Here is a 15,807-nt window from a genome sequence, read left to right as displayed (position 1 = left end):
GAGGAATAGTATAAGCAGCTGTGCTAGCCAAAGGTGGCTTGGTCCTGCTGAGCTGTTTCTGTTTGCGATTTGTGTTCAAGTAACTGTTTAAACACTCTGTTAAATTTTATCAAAAATTTCATGACACAAATTTTCCCATTTTGGAAGAAGTATTACCAAATATTAGTACATAAAATTCTAGGCCTCTTGCGGTTTAGAACCTTGCAAAATTAAGGTGTCGTCAAACCCTTTTCCGACAAACACGCAAGGCCTACTGCTCTGGTAGTTCACCAGCTCCTCAGCTTTATATTATTTTTGGATCAAGATATTCGTTATCAAGTAGGAACACACAAAAAAAAAACCAACACCTTTAAAGATCTTAGTTATTTTCACAAAGCAAATCAACTTAGTCTATTCTTTGTCTAACTTAAGAGGACATTGCAATTTGGCTATATTCACGTACATAATTGTTCACTTCTTAAGTTTGAGAAGAAATGACTTGGGAGATAGTTTAATGCAGTTCTCTTCCATTTTTTTTGTTACCAAAGAATACGGCCATAGTAGCTGGATAACCAAGAAGCAACCATGATCATATAAGAGACTTTTAATTGTACTTACCATTTACTCAGTTTCATATCTAGAAACGCTAAATAACTAAGATTAAAAAGAATTGACTGGCGTGTATATAATACCACTGTTCAAGTAGTACCATGGAAATAAAAAAAAAGTTTTCCCTTTTAAACATCAGCTTCCTATTCAGAAATGTTTGTTTTCATGTCAAAGTACAAAGGAATTAAATAAAAAAAGAAAACGGGAAATCAAATAAATAAAAAAAAACTAAACACAGGGATTTTCTAAGATTTTTTCTTTTGGTTCTTTCAAATTTATTACTTCTTTAAGTCAGCACCGCATTTTCGTCAGTGTTACAACTTTGAACCGTAAAAAAAAATTAGCAAAAGTCACAAGTTAAATTTGCGACGTTTTTGTTGTTCATAATAGTTTAACGTTAACATTCTTTTGATTCCCAAGGCAAGTATACCTCCAAAGGAAAGTTACACCTTATTAAGCAGTTTGATACCAAATGCATTTAACTAATTTTTCTCCGTGGTTCTTTTTTTTAATTTGGCACCCGCTAAACCAAAACAGCATAACTGCACAGAGGTTTTTTTTCAAAAATAATGAAACTCCCAATTTTTCAAATTGGAAATTTTTGCACAAGTTTTCACTTATTTCACAGCCAGATATAATTTTCACTGTCCTTGGCACTTTAAAGAACGACGTTATAAAAGATAAATTAACAATCTTAAGTGCGTAAATCAAACAAATGACCATACCATCAATATTAAGCATCATTTTCCACTGAGAAGGTCTAACTGATTGGTGAAAACCAAACCATACTTCGCGACCACCACCGAGAGGATGATAATAACCATCCGGTGATGAAAAGAAACTTCTTCCGACAGGAGTGTACGTCATAGATGGAAGGTGACGCATCACAACGTCAAGAGCCTAGAAAACAAACATTAACAGACTACAGCTATAGTAGAGACTAATCGGGTGATTAGCTAATATATTAGCTTAATATGTCAAACTTAACTTTAAAAATACTTTATGAAGAGGGCGAGATACATTACTTAGATTAAGGCTAATTTTAACTCAAAATCTTGGTGGACCTGCAGGGCAGTATCCAGGGAGAAGAGTTGCCCGTTATGAACCCCCTCCTCCTCTTCGAAATTTGTGTCCGACTCCTAAAAAAGTAACAAAAATGTATACTTTTGCTGTGTTATTTTGTATCAAGAAGGACGGAATCTCCGTTTACGTTATTGTAGCACAATTGATGTTGCTCTGCTTGTCAATACGGGGCCCAGGGTTCAATCCCCGCCACAACAAGGTTGGGCAACTAGCTTGCTACTTGTCCCTATAAAAAAGATCTAGCAACTGAAACGTCGATTCGACGCCCTGTGCGCTAGCAATTGCTCTGTAGGACCTTTATCCTTTTTATCCTTTTTTATCTTATGGGAATTGAACCACTTAAAGCTGGATCGACTCTAGCTGAGCTTACAGTCGCGCAACTGAGCCCGTTCCAAACCAAATAAACAGCGACACCAGGACCCAATCGCCTGTCCTCATGGACAAAGAATTTCAAGTCTAGCGTGCTAACCACTCGGCTAGGACCACTAACACTTGCTTCAGTTGAATTGTGGTTAGTAAGAATAGAATAACAAGCTTTCCACCGAAAATCCTTCGTGGCGAAGAAGAAGAAAGTGGAGTATTTACCAAAAATTTGCTTGAAGCAAAAAAAAATGATGTAGTCTTCAAGTGCCAGGTTTTAAAAGAAAAAGTATGAAGAAGAATAAGATTGAACTTAGCTTTATGTTGGTTTGTATTTTGGTCCCTTTTAGCGTATAAAAAAAACACACGCTGGGTTTTACTTTTGTGACAGTCAATACGTTTAATAGTTTCTATTATTCACATATCTTTGTTTAATATTTATTTTAATTAGCTTTAATAAAAAAAATTGACAAAGAACTTTAATTGCTCTTAGTTTTGTACGTTTTAGGAAAACTCTGTTATGATGATATAATTTAATGTTCGAAAATGACAAAAGATTTTCGACATTGATTTGGTTCTTTTTTCTAAGCCAATGTGTCAAAATTTGAAAATATCTGAGTCAAATTTTGCATGGTCAAAAACTACCCTTTCCCCATGAAACAAAACAAGTACATGCTACAGATCAGTTGATAAGTATAGTATTACTCTTATTAAAATTAGTGGTGTATACAGGATACAGGTATGGAAAAAGTTTCAAAGCTGCCATTAGCAGAATTCGACAGAATTTCAAAAGCTGAAAACACTGTAGCACAACTCGTGTTTTGACAGCTTTTCTTTGAGCAAAAAGTATTTTTATACGTAAAAATGTTACCCAGACAAAATCTGCCATCAAATTTCACTAGGCCATGAAAACTACTAAGTAGCATTGTACTAAGCACTAAGTAGCATGATAAATGAGAATAACCAAAATCCAGAAAGAACTTTCCTATTTAAGCCAATAACAAACACAAAATACATGCAGAATATTCCAATCCGTATTTTGAATGTTCTCGACAAAAAAAGTAAAAAAATACTTTTGAATAATAATATTTTCCAGAAACAATGAAAACGTTTGACGCTGGAAAGAAAAATAAACTAACACATTTAAACAAACTATTTTTGAAATAAAAAGTAAAGCAAGCAAGAAAGCAAGCAAGAACAATAGACATAAAGGTTTTAAATAAGAGCTTTCTAACTGTATAGCTTACATTAATAATTACAACAATTTATACAAATATTTCATATTTATTTTGTCATTTCTTCAAAATCTGAAATATCCATTTTTCTTAGAAACTTCTGGCAAATGGGGCCTAATAAAAAAAATAAAATAAACCTCCTCATTCTAAAAGCCTAAAAATGGCAAAGTAAATGGATCTTAACAGAGTGAAAAAAAAGTTTTCGAGCTTTTCAACTCTTGTCAAATCAATGTTGTGTATCATAACGTGTTTGGTGCAACCGACAAAACCTACATTGAAGTCACCAAGTTTATCCCGAAAGACATTCACAAGTAGAACGTTCTATTCCTGCTTACCGGAAAAACTAAAACTTTTTTAAGACAATAAAATGAAAGCGTGTATAACATGTCTTACAAGGACGTATTAAAGAACAACTTTCTATGTCAAGAAGATCTTTTTATGTAAAATAAGCCTAAAATATTCAGTCACGTGGATTATGTTAATTCACATAAAACGTTTGTGAAGTCACCAAACGTAGGTTTTATCATGGTGACATGCACCAATTTTAATCCATTAAAAAAAGAAAATGATTAAAAATCCATTACAAAGTTAATCTATTAACTTACAATATTAATCTACAAACTTACAACACTTACAACATTCTTACAACACACTTACAACACATTACAATCTACAAACTTACAACATTACAATATTAATCTATTCAAAAAAACTGTTTTGAATACTTTGTACATAAAGTCAACAAGCATTGATAGGACAGTAAATCGGAATAAAGAATTACGATAATTAAATCGGGATTCAGATTTTTTTTTTATTCCCGGTTCTTAAAACGATGTCACTGTGTGATTAAGCTTTTGGCATCTTCCCATAACTAACGATCAATAAAAATGATAAATGGTAGAAAAGGGTCCTGGCGAAATTTTATAGCGAGAAAATAAACGGCATTTTGAAGCTCAATAGATACTTTTTAGCCAAAGATACCTCAACTGAATTTGCACGGTTGTGCTAGATAATATAAAATTATTTGCTTAACTTTTAATACTGCTTGCATGATAACTTTAACTTATTTGGCATTGAAACTTTCATCAAAGTTAATACACTGAAATTCTTGTCTGAACAGTCACAAGTCCTGCAACACGCACTTTACTGACTCTTTTAGCACAATGTGTGACACACATTACCTTCTTCTTCTTCTATTTAACAGCAGGCGGGCTTTTCATTAAAACTATTTAGCCCTTTTCCTTTTGCTTCACTCTGTGGGCTACAGAGCTACTGGCTTGATTGCCTCATATTTATTAGATATATTCAGATATCTTTCAGCAGATCTTTTGACTCTAAGAGTTCAAATATAAGATGATAGATGTCGATTTCTATGCTCTATGTGCAGGTACAGTTGGCTAGGCTCTTGGCTGATAGTGGGATTTTGTGCTGTTTGAAGTATTTTAACAGTTTACAAAGCAAGGTATGTTGTGCAGACGTCAGCATATTACATTCAAATTACATTCAAATTACCTGAATAGCATCAATCGGGATTGTTCTACTTCTTCCTTCAAGTGCTTCTTCCAAAGCATAAAGAGATACTTTAGAAAGCCATTTGATAGCAACATGAAATACTCGATCTTTCCCTTCTCCAGGAAGGGTTACTTCCAGCTCTACTCTGTCATTCCCAATGGGCAGTGGATCACGGGTATATAAATTGCTGCGCCCGTCAAATACTGGTTTCAATGTACTAAATATTTTGCTGTATGCATGGACCATGGTTTCAATAATTTCCCTAAATAAAAAATATATAAGCAACACAAAACGATATGAGAGCATTTTGAACAAAGGTAGATTGACTTTTATTGCACCTTATAAGAAGACTAAAATAACACTAGTTCCATGACCGTTTCCACAATAAGCAATGGTCATTAGGACCCGCCTAAATTAGTGTCGTCACTAATTTAGGTTAGGTTAGGTTAGGTTAGGCAAATAATAGGCAATAATATAGGCAAATAATAAATAGGCAAATAATATTAATAACAGTAAAGTAGAGCATTACTCAATTTTTATTTTAACACCTTGTTACGGATTTGGAATAGCACTTGTTGAAAAAAGAAGACGTTGTCTTCTAATTATCTGATATTTACCACTAAGGTTCCCTACTATTCCTCTTTTACGTGAATTACGACAAGGTGAAATCAGCTCTCTTCAATTTATGGATAAGGTTTCTAAGGTCTGAAATCCCGCTGACTCTCACTAAACCAATTAAGGTATATGTTCCCTCTGAAAAGAGGGATTTTGGGAAAAGCCTGCAACTGTAACTTGCACCAAACAAGAAACAAAAAGAACAAGAAACTTGGAACATTGGATTCTTTCATCTCAAATCTATCCATTCACTAAGCCACAATTATGATATTACTTCAACTTTTTCTCAGAAAAGCATCGAAACTTACTTAAAAAATGGAAAAATTGTTCTTTTTTCAAGAATTTTCAACCAATATGTTAGGAAGTATGAGTCTCCCATCAGGCTAAGAAATCCCACAGGAGAAGAATTGTCAGCTGCGAGTGCAGAATTGTATTTCATTCAGTGCGGAATTGTATTTCAATCGAGTGAGTTGTTTGGTGACTAGGATAAGATCAGGGCGGTAAGCTGTATCGTTCCAATTCGTTTAAACTTATCTCATTACCTTCATCAGGTTATATTTAGCTTATTATTATCTATTTAATTATTTTATTATTCTAATAATAAATTAGAGGCTTGTTATTACCTTTGTTGATTAAATGATGAACATAGAGGGCTATATAGCCGTTTGGCCGTCCCTGGTCTGTTTGGGGCATGAGCCACTTTAATATGGTCGCCTTCAGAAGTAGGGTAATGGTGCAAGGAGTACGGGGATGCGATGCAGCAATATCGAATCGCATGCTGTTTATCACAGCCTTGGGATTTAAGATAAAAATACATGAATTTAGACCTAAAGATCGTTACAAATACTCAAAGAGCTCGATCTAAAAAACCATGTGCATCGAATTTCAAAAATATTATTCAGTGGATGGATAGAGCTGAATCTCAGCTATGGAATAATAGCAGATATACTATCTTTGGCTGACACATTAAAACCACAAGCGAGCAGAAAAATAACATATTGAGCAATTGCACAGGTCCCAAAAATCTTAAGACGCGACTGTATTTTAACAAGGAATAACCACAATGTGGCAAAATCTTCTCCAACTTTTCTGTTAGTTAGTATATTTAATTCTCATACCGACAAAATAGAATGCGTAGCTACAATTATATAGCCAAAAATCCGGTATGGAGAGAGCGTTTTCATTTGTTTATTTTAAAACAGGCGATATTTTGAAAATTAAAATACAAACATGGCTGTTAATTTTTAGCATTTTAGTTCGCGTTATTTAATGCTGGTTATATACTCAAAGTTTTACACAGTTTTTCTTTTGTCTTTTCAAGGTTCTTCTTGCACTGAACACCATGGGGCTGATGTCTCTGCAGAACATTTATTTTTAACCTGCAATATTTGTCCACAGGCTAGAAACATCTCCTCAGTCTTGCTTCAGTGTTCATCATAAGAAGACATTCTTTGAAACTTCGAGTAGAGCCCTAATAAAGGTTAAACTATATCTAAACACCGCCTAGCAGCATTCATACTAAGGCTACAGTGTCACACGCTACTTAATTTTTGTCAACTGTTTACGGGTGTTTTGGAATATTTTCATTCCAATAAATAATGTCGAATTAGGGATTTCATTTGGGGTAGGGATAGGAGCGCACCAAAACAAGAGTTCCAAACTGGTGAAGAGGAGACATAGAAAATCAAAGAGACTTTATAAAAAAAAAGGCTTCCTTGAGCTTTTGTGTCTCTCTCTAAAAGATAATTTCATGACACCCATTGCCCCTAGAGATAAAATTTAAATAACGGGTTTGTACCCAGTATCCTTTTCTCGTCAGAGGTAAGCTTAGTGGAATTGAACTTTAATTAGAATCCTAATTACTCTGTGGTCTTCTCTGGGCATATTGGCAATTGATTCCATACACGCATGCTCATTCATCTTAAACCTTAGTATTTTTAAACGTCATGCGATTCGTCTAGTGTTCCCGCGTTCTGGCATTCAATTGAGCCTCATGGCATTGTGCTAATAACTCTGTCGGAATAACAATTAACAGACGAAATCCTTGCTACCTATCGTAGCTACATGATCCCTGTGTTTTTTTTCTCCTAAGCTAGTGTCTTCTAGTAAAAACAATTAAGTCATGATAGCTGTTTTTGCTCTTTTAAATCTGTCCACTTACTATTTATGAGTACTGTCACTTGGCATTATCATATTTTAATTATAACAGCAAATTAATAAAACAGTACAATAAAAAAAACAAAAAACATTACTATTACGAGACCAAACTTCAACCGCAATTTCGTCAAAACCCCTTTTCCTTTCATTTTTTACCCCAGATTTGGCTTTGGAATTCCAGCTTTTCATTCGAAGTTATTGTTTCAAAAAAGAAGATAATATTATTAAAACAAATGTAGCTGAAATTAGTTCGAAATTTATTGCACTTTAAATGCTTAAGCACTCAGTTATTTTACTAAGTATTGAGTACAACTTAAGTGCTTTGATTTATACTTATGAATTAGCTCAAGCGCAAGTAGGCTACGTAACTTACTTGAACACTGGACAAGCACTAGTCCAAGATCTTTAAAAGGAATGCCCCACTTACACTTAGAAAAGCAATTAAACATTTATGATTCAAAAAATAAAATATGTGATTCTAATACAACTTTTTATGTTGGATTAGAGAATGCAATTAGAATGTTTCAATTGCTCATTTTTTGCTTAACAACTCTTTCTGGCCAAACTTGAGCTATCTCGACATCCTTCTTTGAATGAATTTGAACGCCTGCAAGTTTTACACTAGTTTTTTTTTTTATGCTGAATTCGAAATTTATTCAGCTAACTCAAAAATTTAAATATGCAATTCTAATACAATTTTTATGTTGGATATGAAAATACAATTAGAATTTTTCCACTCATATTTTTGCTTAACAGCACTTTCTCGCCGAACTTGAGCTATCTCGACAACTTTTTTTTTTAAATGAATTTCGACGCCTGCAAGTTTTCCACTCCAGTTTTTATGCTGAATTCGAAATTTAATCAGTTTATTTTGCCTCCATAGTTTTTATGCAGCTATTCTAAAATTACTTATCTTGAGGACCAAAACTTGAGCCCCCCTCCCCGCAAAACAAAAACAACAGCACAGAAAGGACAGTCGACAGATAAACCCTTAGTATGTTATTTGGAATTCAGCAAAGAGATTTGCATTAGAAGAAACCTCCTAAATACTTTAACTTTATATCAATATACTTTCTAATATAAAACACATTTAGCCTGAAATTCATACACTGCAAAACAAAATGAAAAATATTTGCTAAAGCATTAAAGTATATTAAGCATGTAATTACACTAGAACTTTGTATCTTAAACTTGAAAATTTGATCAGAACTTATGCAAAAAAATGTAAACTTTTCAGGAAGAAAAGGAATAAATAGCTGGCAAGGAGTAAAAAGATGCCTAGCCAGATACATCGGTTCAAATCATACGTGATTATTTTATCTTGCGACGGCCACCTACCTTGAAAACATATCCCTTTTTCATTAATATGCATGAATAAATTTTTGGGACAGTTAAAAGCATGAAATAAAAGAGGCACCAATGCCCCCATCAATAAGTTCTGTTACCAAATTCCAAATAGTAACTCCTATCTTAAGTTACCTATCTTGGTTCTAAATAAAAATGGAGTACATTTCTTTGAAAATATTCATCAAAAACAGTTGCAGTCAAAATTAAAAAACAACTGAAATGTCTGATAAAGAAATCAAAATCTAAGGGATAACATTCATCTTTCAAACATTTGTAATATATGGCTGGAGCATATTTCAACAAACGTTTTAAGACAGAACACCTTTTTTTCATGTAGAACAAAAACATTCTATATTATATAGGGGGTACAGTGAACCCTAGGATGCTTTGTTTGGTCAACAGTTTATATTAACAGTTTTATTATGTACCTACCTGTTAACTTTTCGTGGGCATTTATCAGGTTGAATGGACACATCATAATGATGAATATAACCTCTGGGCATAGTAATTTGAAAATGATTAGCACGTAACAAGATTGGTCGACCTTCTCTCCCAAGATTTGGCCTCCTTGGACAGACAAAAACTGGAACAAAATACAAAAATTAGATAAACATTTAGACAAAATATAATGTGTTGATATTACTACAACTGTCTTACTAGGAAGTAAGACCACAAGCAATTTTTATTCCATGGGATGGTGACTCATAAAACTATAAATGTTTAAAGAGCCATAATTCAGTGTAGATATATTTTTGTTGTTCAAACACCTCCAAACACCTTAACCTGTCCCCGTAGTATTAAGGACTCAACAGACATCTTCTGAGAAAACAATGAAAACAATTTGGTAAACTATACAGAAACAAATACCAATCTTTGATGTGTAGCTTCACATCAAATATTCTAAGGAACAGATATTGATAAAATATTTTGGCCTTACCATTTAAGGCACCGCTAATTGCTCATTTTGCCTACTAACACATGTACTAGCATGAGAAATTGCTAACTTACAATTTTGTATCAACAAAAACACTAGTATCATTACACGGGCCTCAGAAGATATTCTTAGGGGGTAAAGACGGGTGTTTAAAAATAGTTGCTAACAGGAGTATATATAACCATAAAGCACTAGTGAAACTGTACTCGACCTACTGCACCACTACTACACTGCAACCACTACTGCACTGCAACCTACTGCAACCACTTCGTCTTATCTTTACCTAGTTTGTTTCGAATTTTCCTCAAGAAAGATACCTGAGCTCTCAACTCAGCGTATTTTCGGTATTTCAGATTTTCACTTTATTTGCCACTAATTGTATAAGCAAAAAATAATTGTTCAGAATTTTAATGCTCCAGGTATGACGGAAAAACTGGCCCTGTTACTTGAAGAGTTTTTCGAGTCCATTATTTCGAAGTTTCAGCCATTTCATGGTCTTATACCATGTCTTTCTTCTAGTTGATTATATTTTGTTTTATTTTGGTCTCTTTTTTTTCTTTTGCGAATAATTACTCCACTTTTGTCTTGCTGTTTATAGTGGGTTCAGAATAAATTGCTATTATTAAAGGAACTTTTTAGAACTTTTACACGAAAAGAGCCATCTTTCCTTTGAACATCACAAAATTTACATCCATTTTCAGTTTTCGAGCAGAAATAGGGAGGGGGGATAATATGGAACCTTGCCCATGTTTTTTTGCATATTCTTTAGTAGACTTAGAATATGATAATATTTTGTATAAATTATAAAGATTCCTCCAATATAACTAAGAAATGCAACCAAAACAGTTTAGTCACTTTCTGTTTAAAAATATGTATATGATTCATTTTGAAATCTTAACATGCATGAAAGATAATGTTATATTTCTGTTGATTGCCCATAATATTTTGGCACCCAAATCCTCCCAGGCGATTGAGGACTGACTTACTACATCAAAAGCCCCTGAAAGAGATTTAGAGTCCATGGGCAATGGGCAAGAAAGGGGCCATGGGCAAAAAAGAGCACATACGCAATGTCGTAGTTGGACTGTATATAAAAGATTCACCATGAATCACTACAGGAAAAGCTCAAAATCGAAACTTTTAAACCCCATCCCTCCCCCTTGGGTAATGCTGCGTACTAGAGTAGGGAAACACACTAAGTATAACTCTAAAATTCGTGTAAGTCCTGTATAATAAGAATGAATAGTTAACTACAAAAAAAGTCCCACTCCTTTACTTCTATGGAGACACATTTTAGGCCTAATGCCAAGTAGGACTGGGGTGTATTTGCGATTTATTTTTCTGAACACAAGGAATAAAAGATAAAACTTGTGCTTGGCAACAATTCCATCCTACAAACGACACAAAACTGAGTTTTTTCTCCCATGTCAGTAAGCAGTGATACAAAAATTATATATGTGAAGCCTTTACGTTCAGTTGGATTTTTTTTCAGTGGATTTTTTCAGTTTTTCCCATTTTACCGAGATTAAAAAAAAACTTTTTTTGCTCATGGCAAAATAAAACTGTTCAGGAGTAAAGAAGCCTATAATGTATTGCAAAAAATTATTTTCTTTTTTTCCAAAAAATAACTATTTAACGCAGTATAGATTGTAGTTAGCGATATCAAGGCAAATTGGAGATTCCATCTTTGTCTTATCTAAAAAAAAAAACCAACAAACTCTATTCAAGATTGACATTTAGGAAAGCATCTAATTGTAACTCATTGTTTTGGCATTGTTTATGCTACATTAGAAGAACCAATTGCATTAAACATTTATTAGAAAGACCCTATAATAAAGATATTATTATAAAGCTTGACCAATATAATTTATTGAAATCAGTTATTAATGAAGAAGTGTTTTAATTAATGTAAAATTAATTAATGTAATGAAGAAGAGTTTCACTGAATAAGATCAACCAGGATTACCTCTCCGCCAACAAAAAGTCACTAAACCAAATGCCAAAAATAATGAGAAGAACGACTTTTTTTTAGAAAAACCTATCAGATCCACTCCCTACTTTTACTTTTTTCCGAAAGGGCAAATGAAACACATTTTCTATTTCCGAACGCTTGAACGAAACAAGTACATAGAGTAATCCCACAACCCACTGAAAACAAAAGTCCAAAGAATGCTAGAAATTAATGAAGATTTTATCATGAATTTACTTAGACGAGAAAAGGAGTCATAATCAATCACTAGATATGGCGAATTTGAGTCAGCTCCCCCCCCCCCCCCCCTCTTTTGTTAGCTCTGTTTTTTTTTTCTTCACAAATAAATTCAGAAACAATGTTCTTTCTGAATAATAAATTCAGAAACAAAACAAATACAAAAAAAAATCAGGGCAAAAACAAATATTATGTTTCTGTTTTGTTTCTGAAGAAACCCAAGGAAATAGATAAGATAAAAACAGAAAGCCTCTTCCTATTTTCTGGTGTCTTTTGGAAAAAATCAGAAAACAACTGCTTTCTCTTACTTTTTACAAAACTTAAAATAAGAAAATGGAACACATTCTGCATAAACATTCCAGCCAATGTACTTTTTCTTTGTTATAACCATATTGATAGGCTATTAACTACTTATCAGGGTCTCAAATATTTTTTTTTTTTACGTAAAGCTAAAACAAAACAAACTATTGTAGACCACAAACATAATTAAGATATTAGGGCATGCAAAAAAGCTTAATCAACTAAAGGTAAAAGGAAAGATAAAAATAAAGTAAAGTTAGAAATTGCGTATTCTCAAAAGCCCAATAGACACAGATTAGCATCATCAACTTTCTTAAATAACGTCGATGTCACGACTAAAGGTAGGTTTATCTAACATTTTCACGCATCTGAGATAAGTACCACAAACTATTTGCTATGTAGCTATTACCAAAAGTGCCCGCTTTCTAGGGCTATAATGAGAGAAAGGCTGAGATGGCTAGGGGCACATTCAGCGGATGAAGTATGACAGATTGCCAAAGATTGCCCTTTTCGGCCAACCGTCTAGGGCTAAACAGAAAGCAGGCCGTCCGCGGTTGGGGTGGGAGGATGTCATGAAGAAAGATTCAAGGAAAATGGGAACTGATTGGGAGGGTGTAAGGAGGGAGGCTTTGAATATATTGGGATGGAGGAGGAGCGTGTGTAGCTGTATTGGCCTCAGGCAGCTTGGTGCTGTGGTAAGTTGTTAATAGCAGTTGCTTTGTTGTTTGGAAGGAGGGTCAGGAGGATCAAAGTGTGATTGAACATATTTTCTCCTCCTGATGATCCCTTTGAGAATAGCTTAGCAAACAGTTTTTGGCAAATATCACAAAAATGTTGGCATGAAAATGCTTTTAGGTGTGACAGTGACAATAGCCTTATAGTGCTTCTGTTGAAAATATAAACCCCCTCTACTCAAGTACTACATAATAGCTTTACTTCATGGAAAACATACACACAAATAATTTTCCATTCTATACAGAGAGGCACATAACCCTCAACAAAGAAACAATGATTAGCAATTTAATAGCTAATAGTGCTAACACAACCTCCATCTTTTTTATGTTTTTTTTTTTTATGCAAGGCTTCAAACTGAACCAAACAGTAGTAAATTGATGATTTTCAACCTCAATGAGCATCATTTTGAGCCTTAAGCAAGTAGACTAGTATATACTAATAGTAAATACTCCACATAATAGAAACTTGGCATCGTAAGTCCATTCGTGAACTTACCTTGACCTGCAGTTTTCATAATTGACTAAAAAAATAATATATAATTTTAGACGGGTGTCCTATACACGACTTCATTCTCCTGCTTTTCGTAATAGAATAAACGAATTTTCTATAGTTTTGTGTTTAATAAATGTTTTCGAAGCTGATGAAACAGTGAATAAACAACTGTCATGTAAGAATGTTTCTCTTGATTTTTATTATAAATTTAATTTGTCTCCCAAGTAAAAGTACCTACTACCTTCCCAGTATCTGTTTAGCTTCCAAGTTGTATGTACTGCGTTGTATTCTTTTTCTCCTTTTTTTATTTACTCATACAAGGCATCTTGGATGCTTAATTTTCGTATTTGTTGAAGAAGAGAAAATCAATTTTTAGGCTTTATTTTTTTTGGTTTTGCCTGACATTATATGTGCTTTCAACTCTTTACTTTTAATTATTTTCTTGAAAAATAAGCTTAACAAACCCAACAAATTATTTTTTATGCAGAACTTAAAACTAAACCAAATAAAAGTAAAGTTATACTTTCCGACGTCTATCAGTATGACAGACCATTCTATGTTTATCAGGAAACGAAATCAATAAGAATTCCAAATAGGGATAGGTCCTTCTATTAGACAGTGAAACAAAAATATAAGACGAAGACTCTAAATATTTCGATGACACAGTAACTCTACTGATGATGATGACAGACTGTGTAACAGATTTTTGAACTTACTTGGTGCCTCTTGAGGAGAAGATGCTTGAGCAGGTACTTGTTGTGTAGGAGCCATGATATTTGGTACTGTAGGGATTGCTGTGGATGATGTGCTAGGGCCCAAGGGACCAGCTAAAACCAAAAAAAAAATTCTTTAGAAAACTAGTTATATAAACGTAATCTACCATTTTAATTTTTTTTGCTTTAGTAAACTCTTCAGAGTAAATTCATAGTGTCTGCTCACTCAAACCATAATATTCCTACAGCAGCAATGTTAGAGTTAAAATTCATTTATCCTAGATGGCAGCACCATAACGCACAATTTATTGGTGTTCTTTTGGAAGTTATTTGGAACTACCTCAAAACGAAATCAGCCAGAAAACTTAAGAATACAACTAGATTTAAAAGGGGGAAATGACCATATATTCAATTGTTTGGCATTACAGTCTGAACCACTGTGCAAGATTGGCAGGAAGTCTAATTTACCATTATTTTTCATTTCCCTCCAGTCTTTTATAGGTAATTGTCTGATGTAGACAGTAAACATTAGTGGAAGCAGTGCAACGAATTTGAGTATGTCTCACTCTTTTTGCTTAAGCAATGTTTGACAAGAGAAACTTCACATTTTTTTAATAAACCCATAAATTATGGCGTAGAGAACAAACTATTCTAGCCTCCCGTGATCTGAAGGTTTTTGAGCAGATAAAAGATAACTTCAAATCCACAGCATAATATAAAAAATCAGCTCTATGTTCATGCACAGACCCAAAACTTTAAAAGGGTGCCGAAATTCTCTTCACAAGGGTGGGAGATTTGGGACCCCCTAAAACTGTGTTCTTAAGCCTATATTTTCCTTATTTCTTAAAATGGTCCTTTGAACCAGATTCAGAGATACTTGAGTTTTTGGGCTCAATTTTCAAAAGCCATATTGCACTCAGGGGCAAAAGGGTGGGGCATGAGAATACCTCATTAAGATTAGTCCAAAGGACCCATTGGATAAATTGAACACATAGACTGGAAGGTGCAATTTTTCAATTTTGATCCCTCTTCTTCCTCTTTGAAAAGTGTTATAAGAACAGAAATGCATTCACCTATATCAGAGGACTTCTATATGGGTAATTTTCGTAGCCACCTAGTTCATGTATTAATAGAAATTCAAGATTTAAAAAAAAAATTAAGTTGAGCAGCTGAGCTATTAAACTGGCATCATACAGAATTTGGAAGAGAAAAAGAAAAGATAGTAGGAAAGAAAATAAGTGCAAAGTAGTAGGAGAAACTGGTAAGAGATAAAACAGAAATTCCTCTCTCAGGAAAAAAACAAAACAACCCCATCTAAAATAACCCAGCATCTTTTCACTACGGGCGCAAGCGTCGTTGGTTCATTTAAGATCATTAATAACAATGCTGATATTAGTTTCCACTCATTCTTCAGATTTGCAAACTATGCCACCGCACATCCACAACCTTATAAGCTGTGCTCACCCAAACATAAAAAACTTATTGGTTCAGTTGTATTTGCAGCTAGCGGGTGAAATAATTTATGGATTA

The 15,807-nt window shown here is 33.8% G+C and overlaps 1 protein-coding gene across 1 annotated transcript in view; it reads right to left on the bottom strand.

Annotated features, from left to right (window-relative positions):
• Window positions 1–15,807, bottom strand: part of AGO1 (protein argonaute-1) — an 83,858-nt gene that overhangs the window by 46,931 nt on the left and 21,120 nt on the right. The window contains exons 2-5 of the mRNA XM_089102715.1: window positions 14,281–14,391; window positions 9,330–9,480; window positions 4,779–5,040; window positions 1,314–1,488 (exon numbers count right to left, since the gene is read on the bottom strand). Coding sequence (XP_088958841.1) covers window positions 1,314–1,488; window positions 4,779–5,040; window positions 9,330–9,480; window positions 14,281–14,391 — 699 coding nt within the window. The remainder of the gene's footprint in view (window positions 1–1,313; window positions 1,489–4,778; window positions 5,041–9,329; window positions 9,481–14,280; window positions 14,392–15,807) is intronic.

This window comes from Artemia sp. Qi Xiang Cuo, chromosome 16 (assembly GCF_049724085.1).
Source record: "Artemia sp. Qi Xiang Cuo chromosome 16, ASM4972408v1, whole genome shotgun sequence".
NCBI classification, from domain to species: domain Eukaryota; kingdom Metazoa; phylum Arthropoda; class Branchiopoda; order Anostraca; family Artemiidae; genus Artemia; species Artemia sp. Qi Xiang Cuo.
The sequence above is the reverse complement of the archived record's forward strand: the minus strand, read 5'-3'. Positions and strand labels throughout refer to the sequence as shown.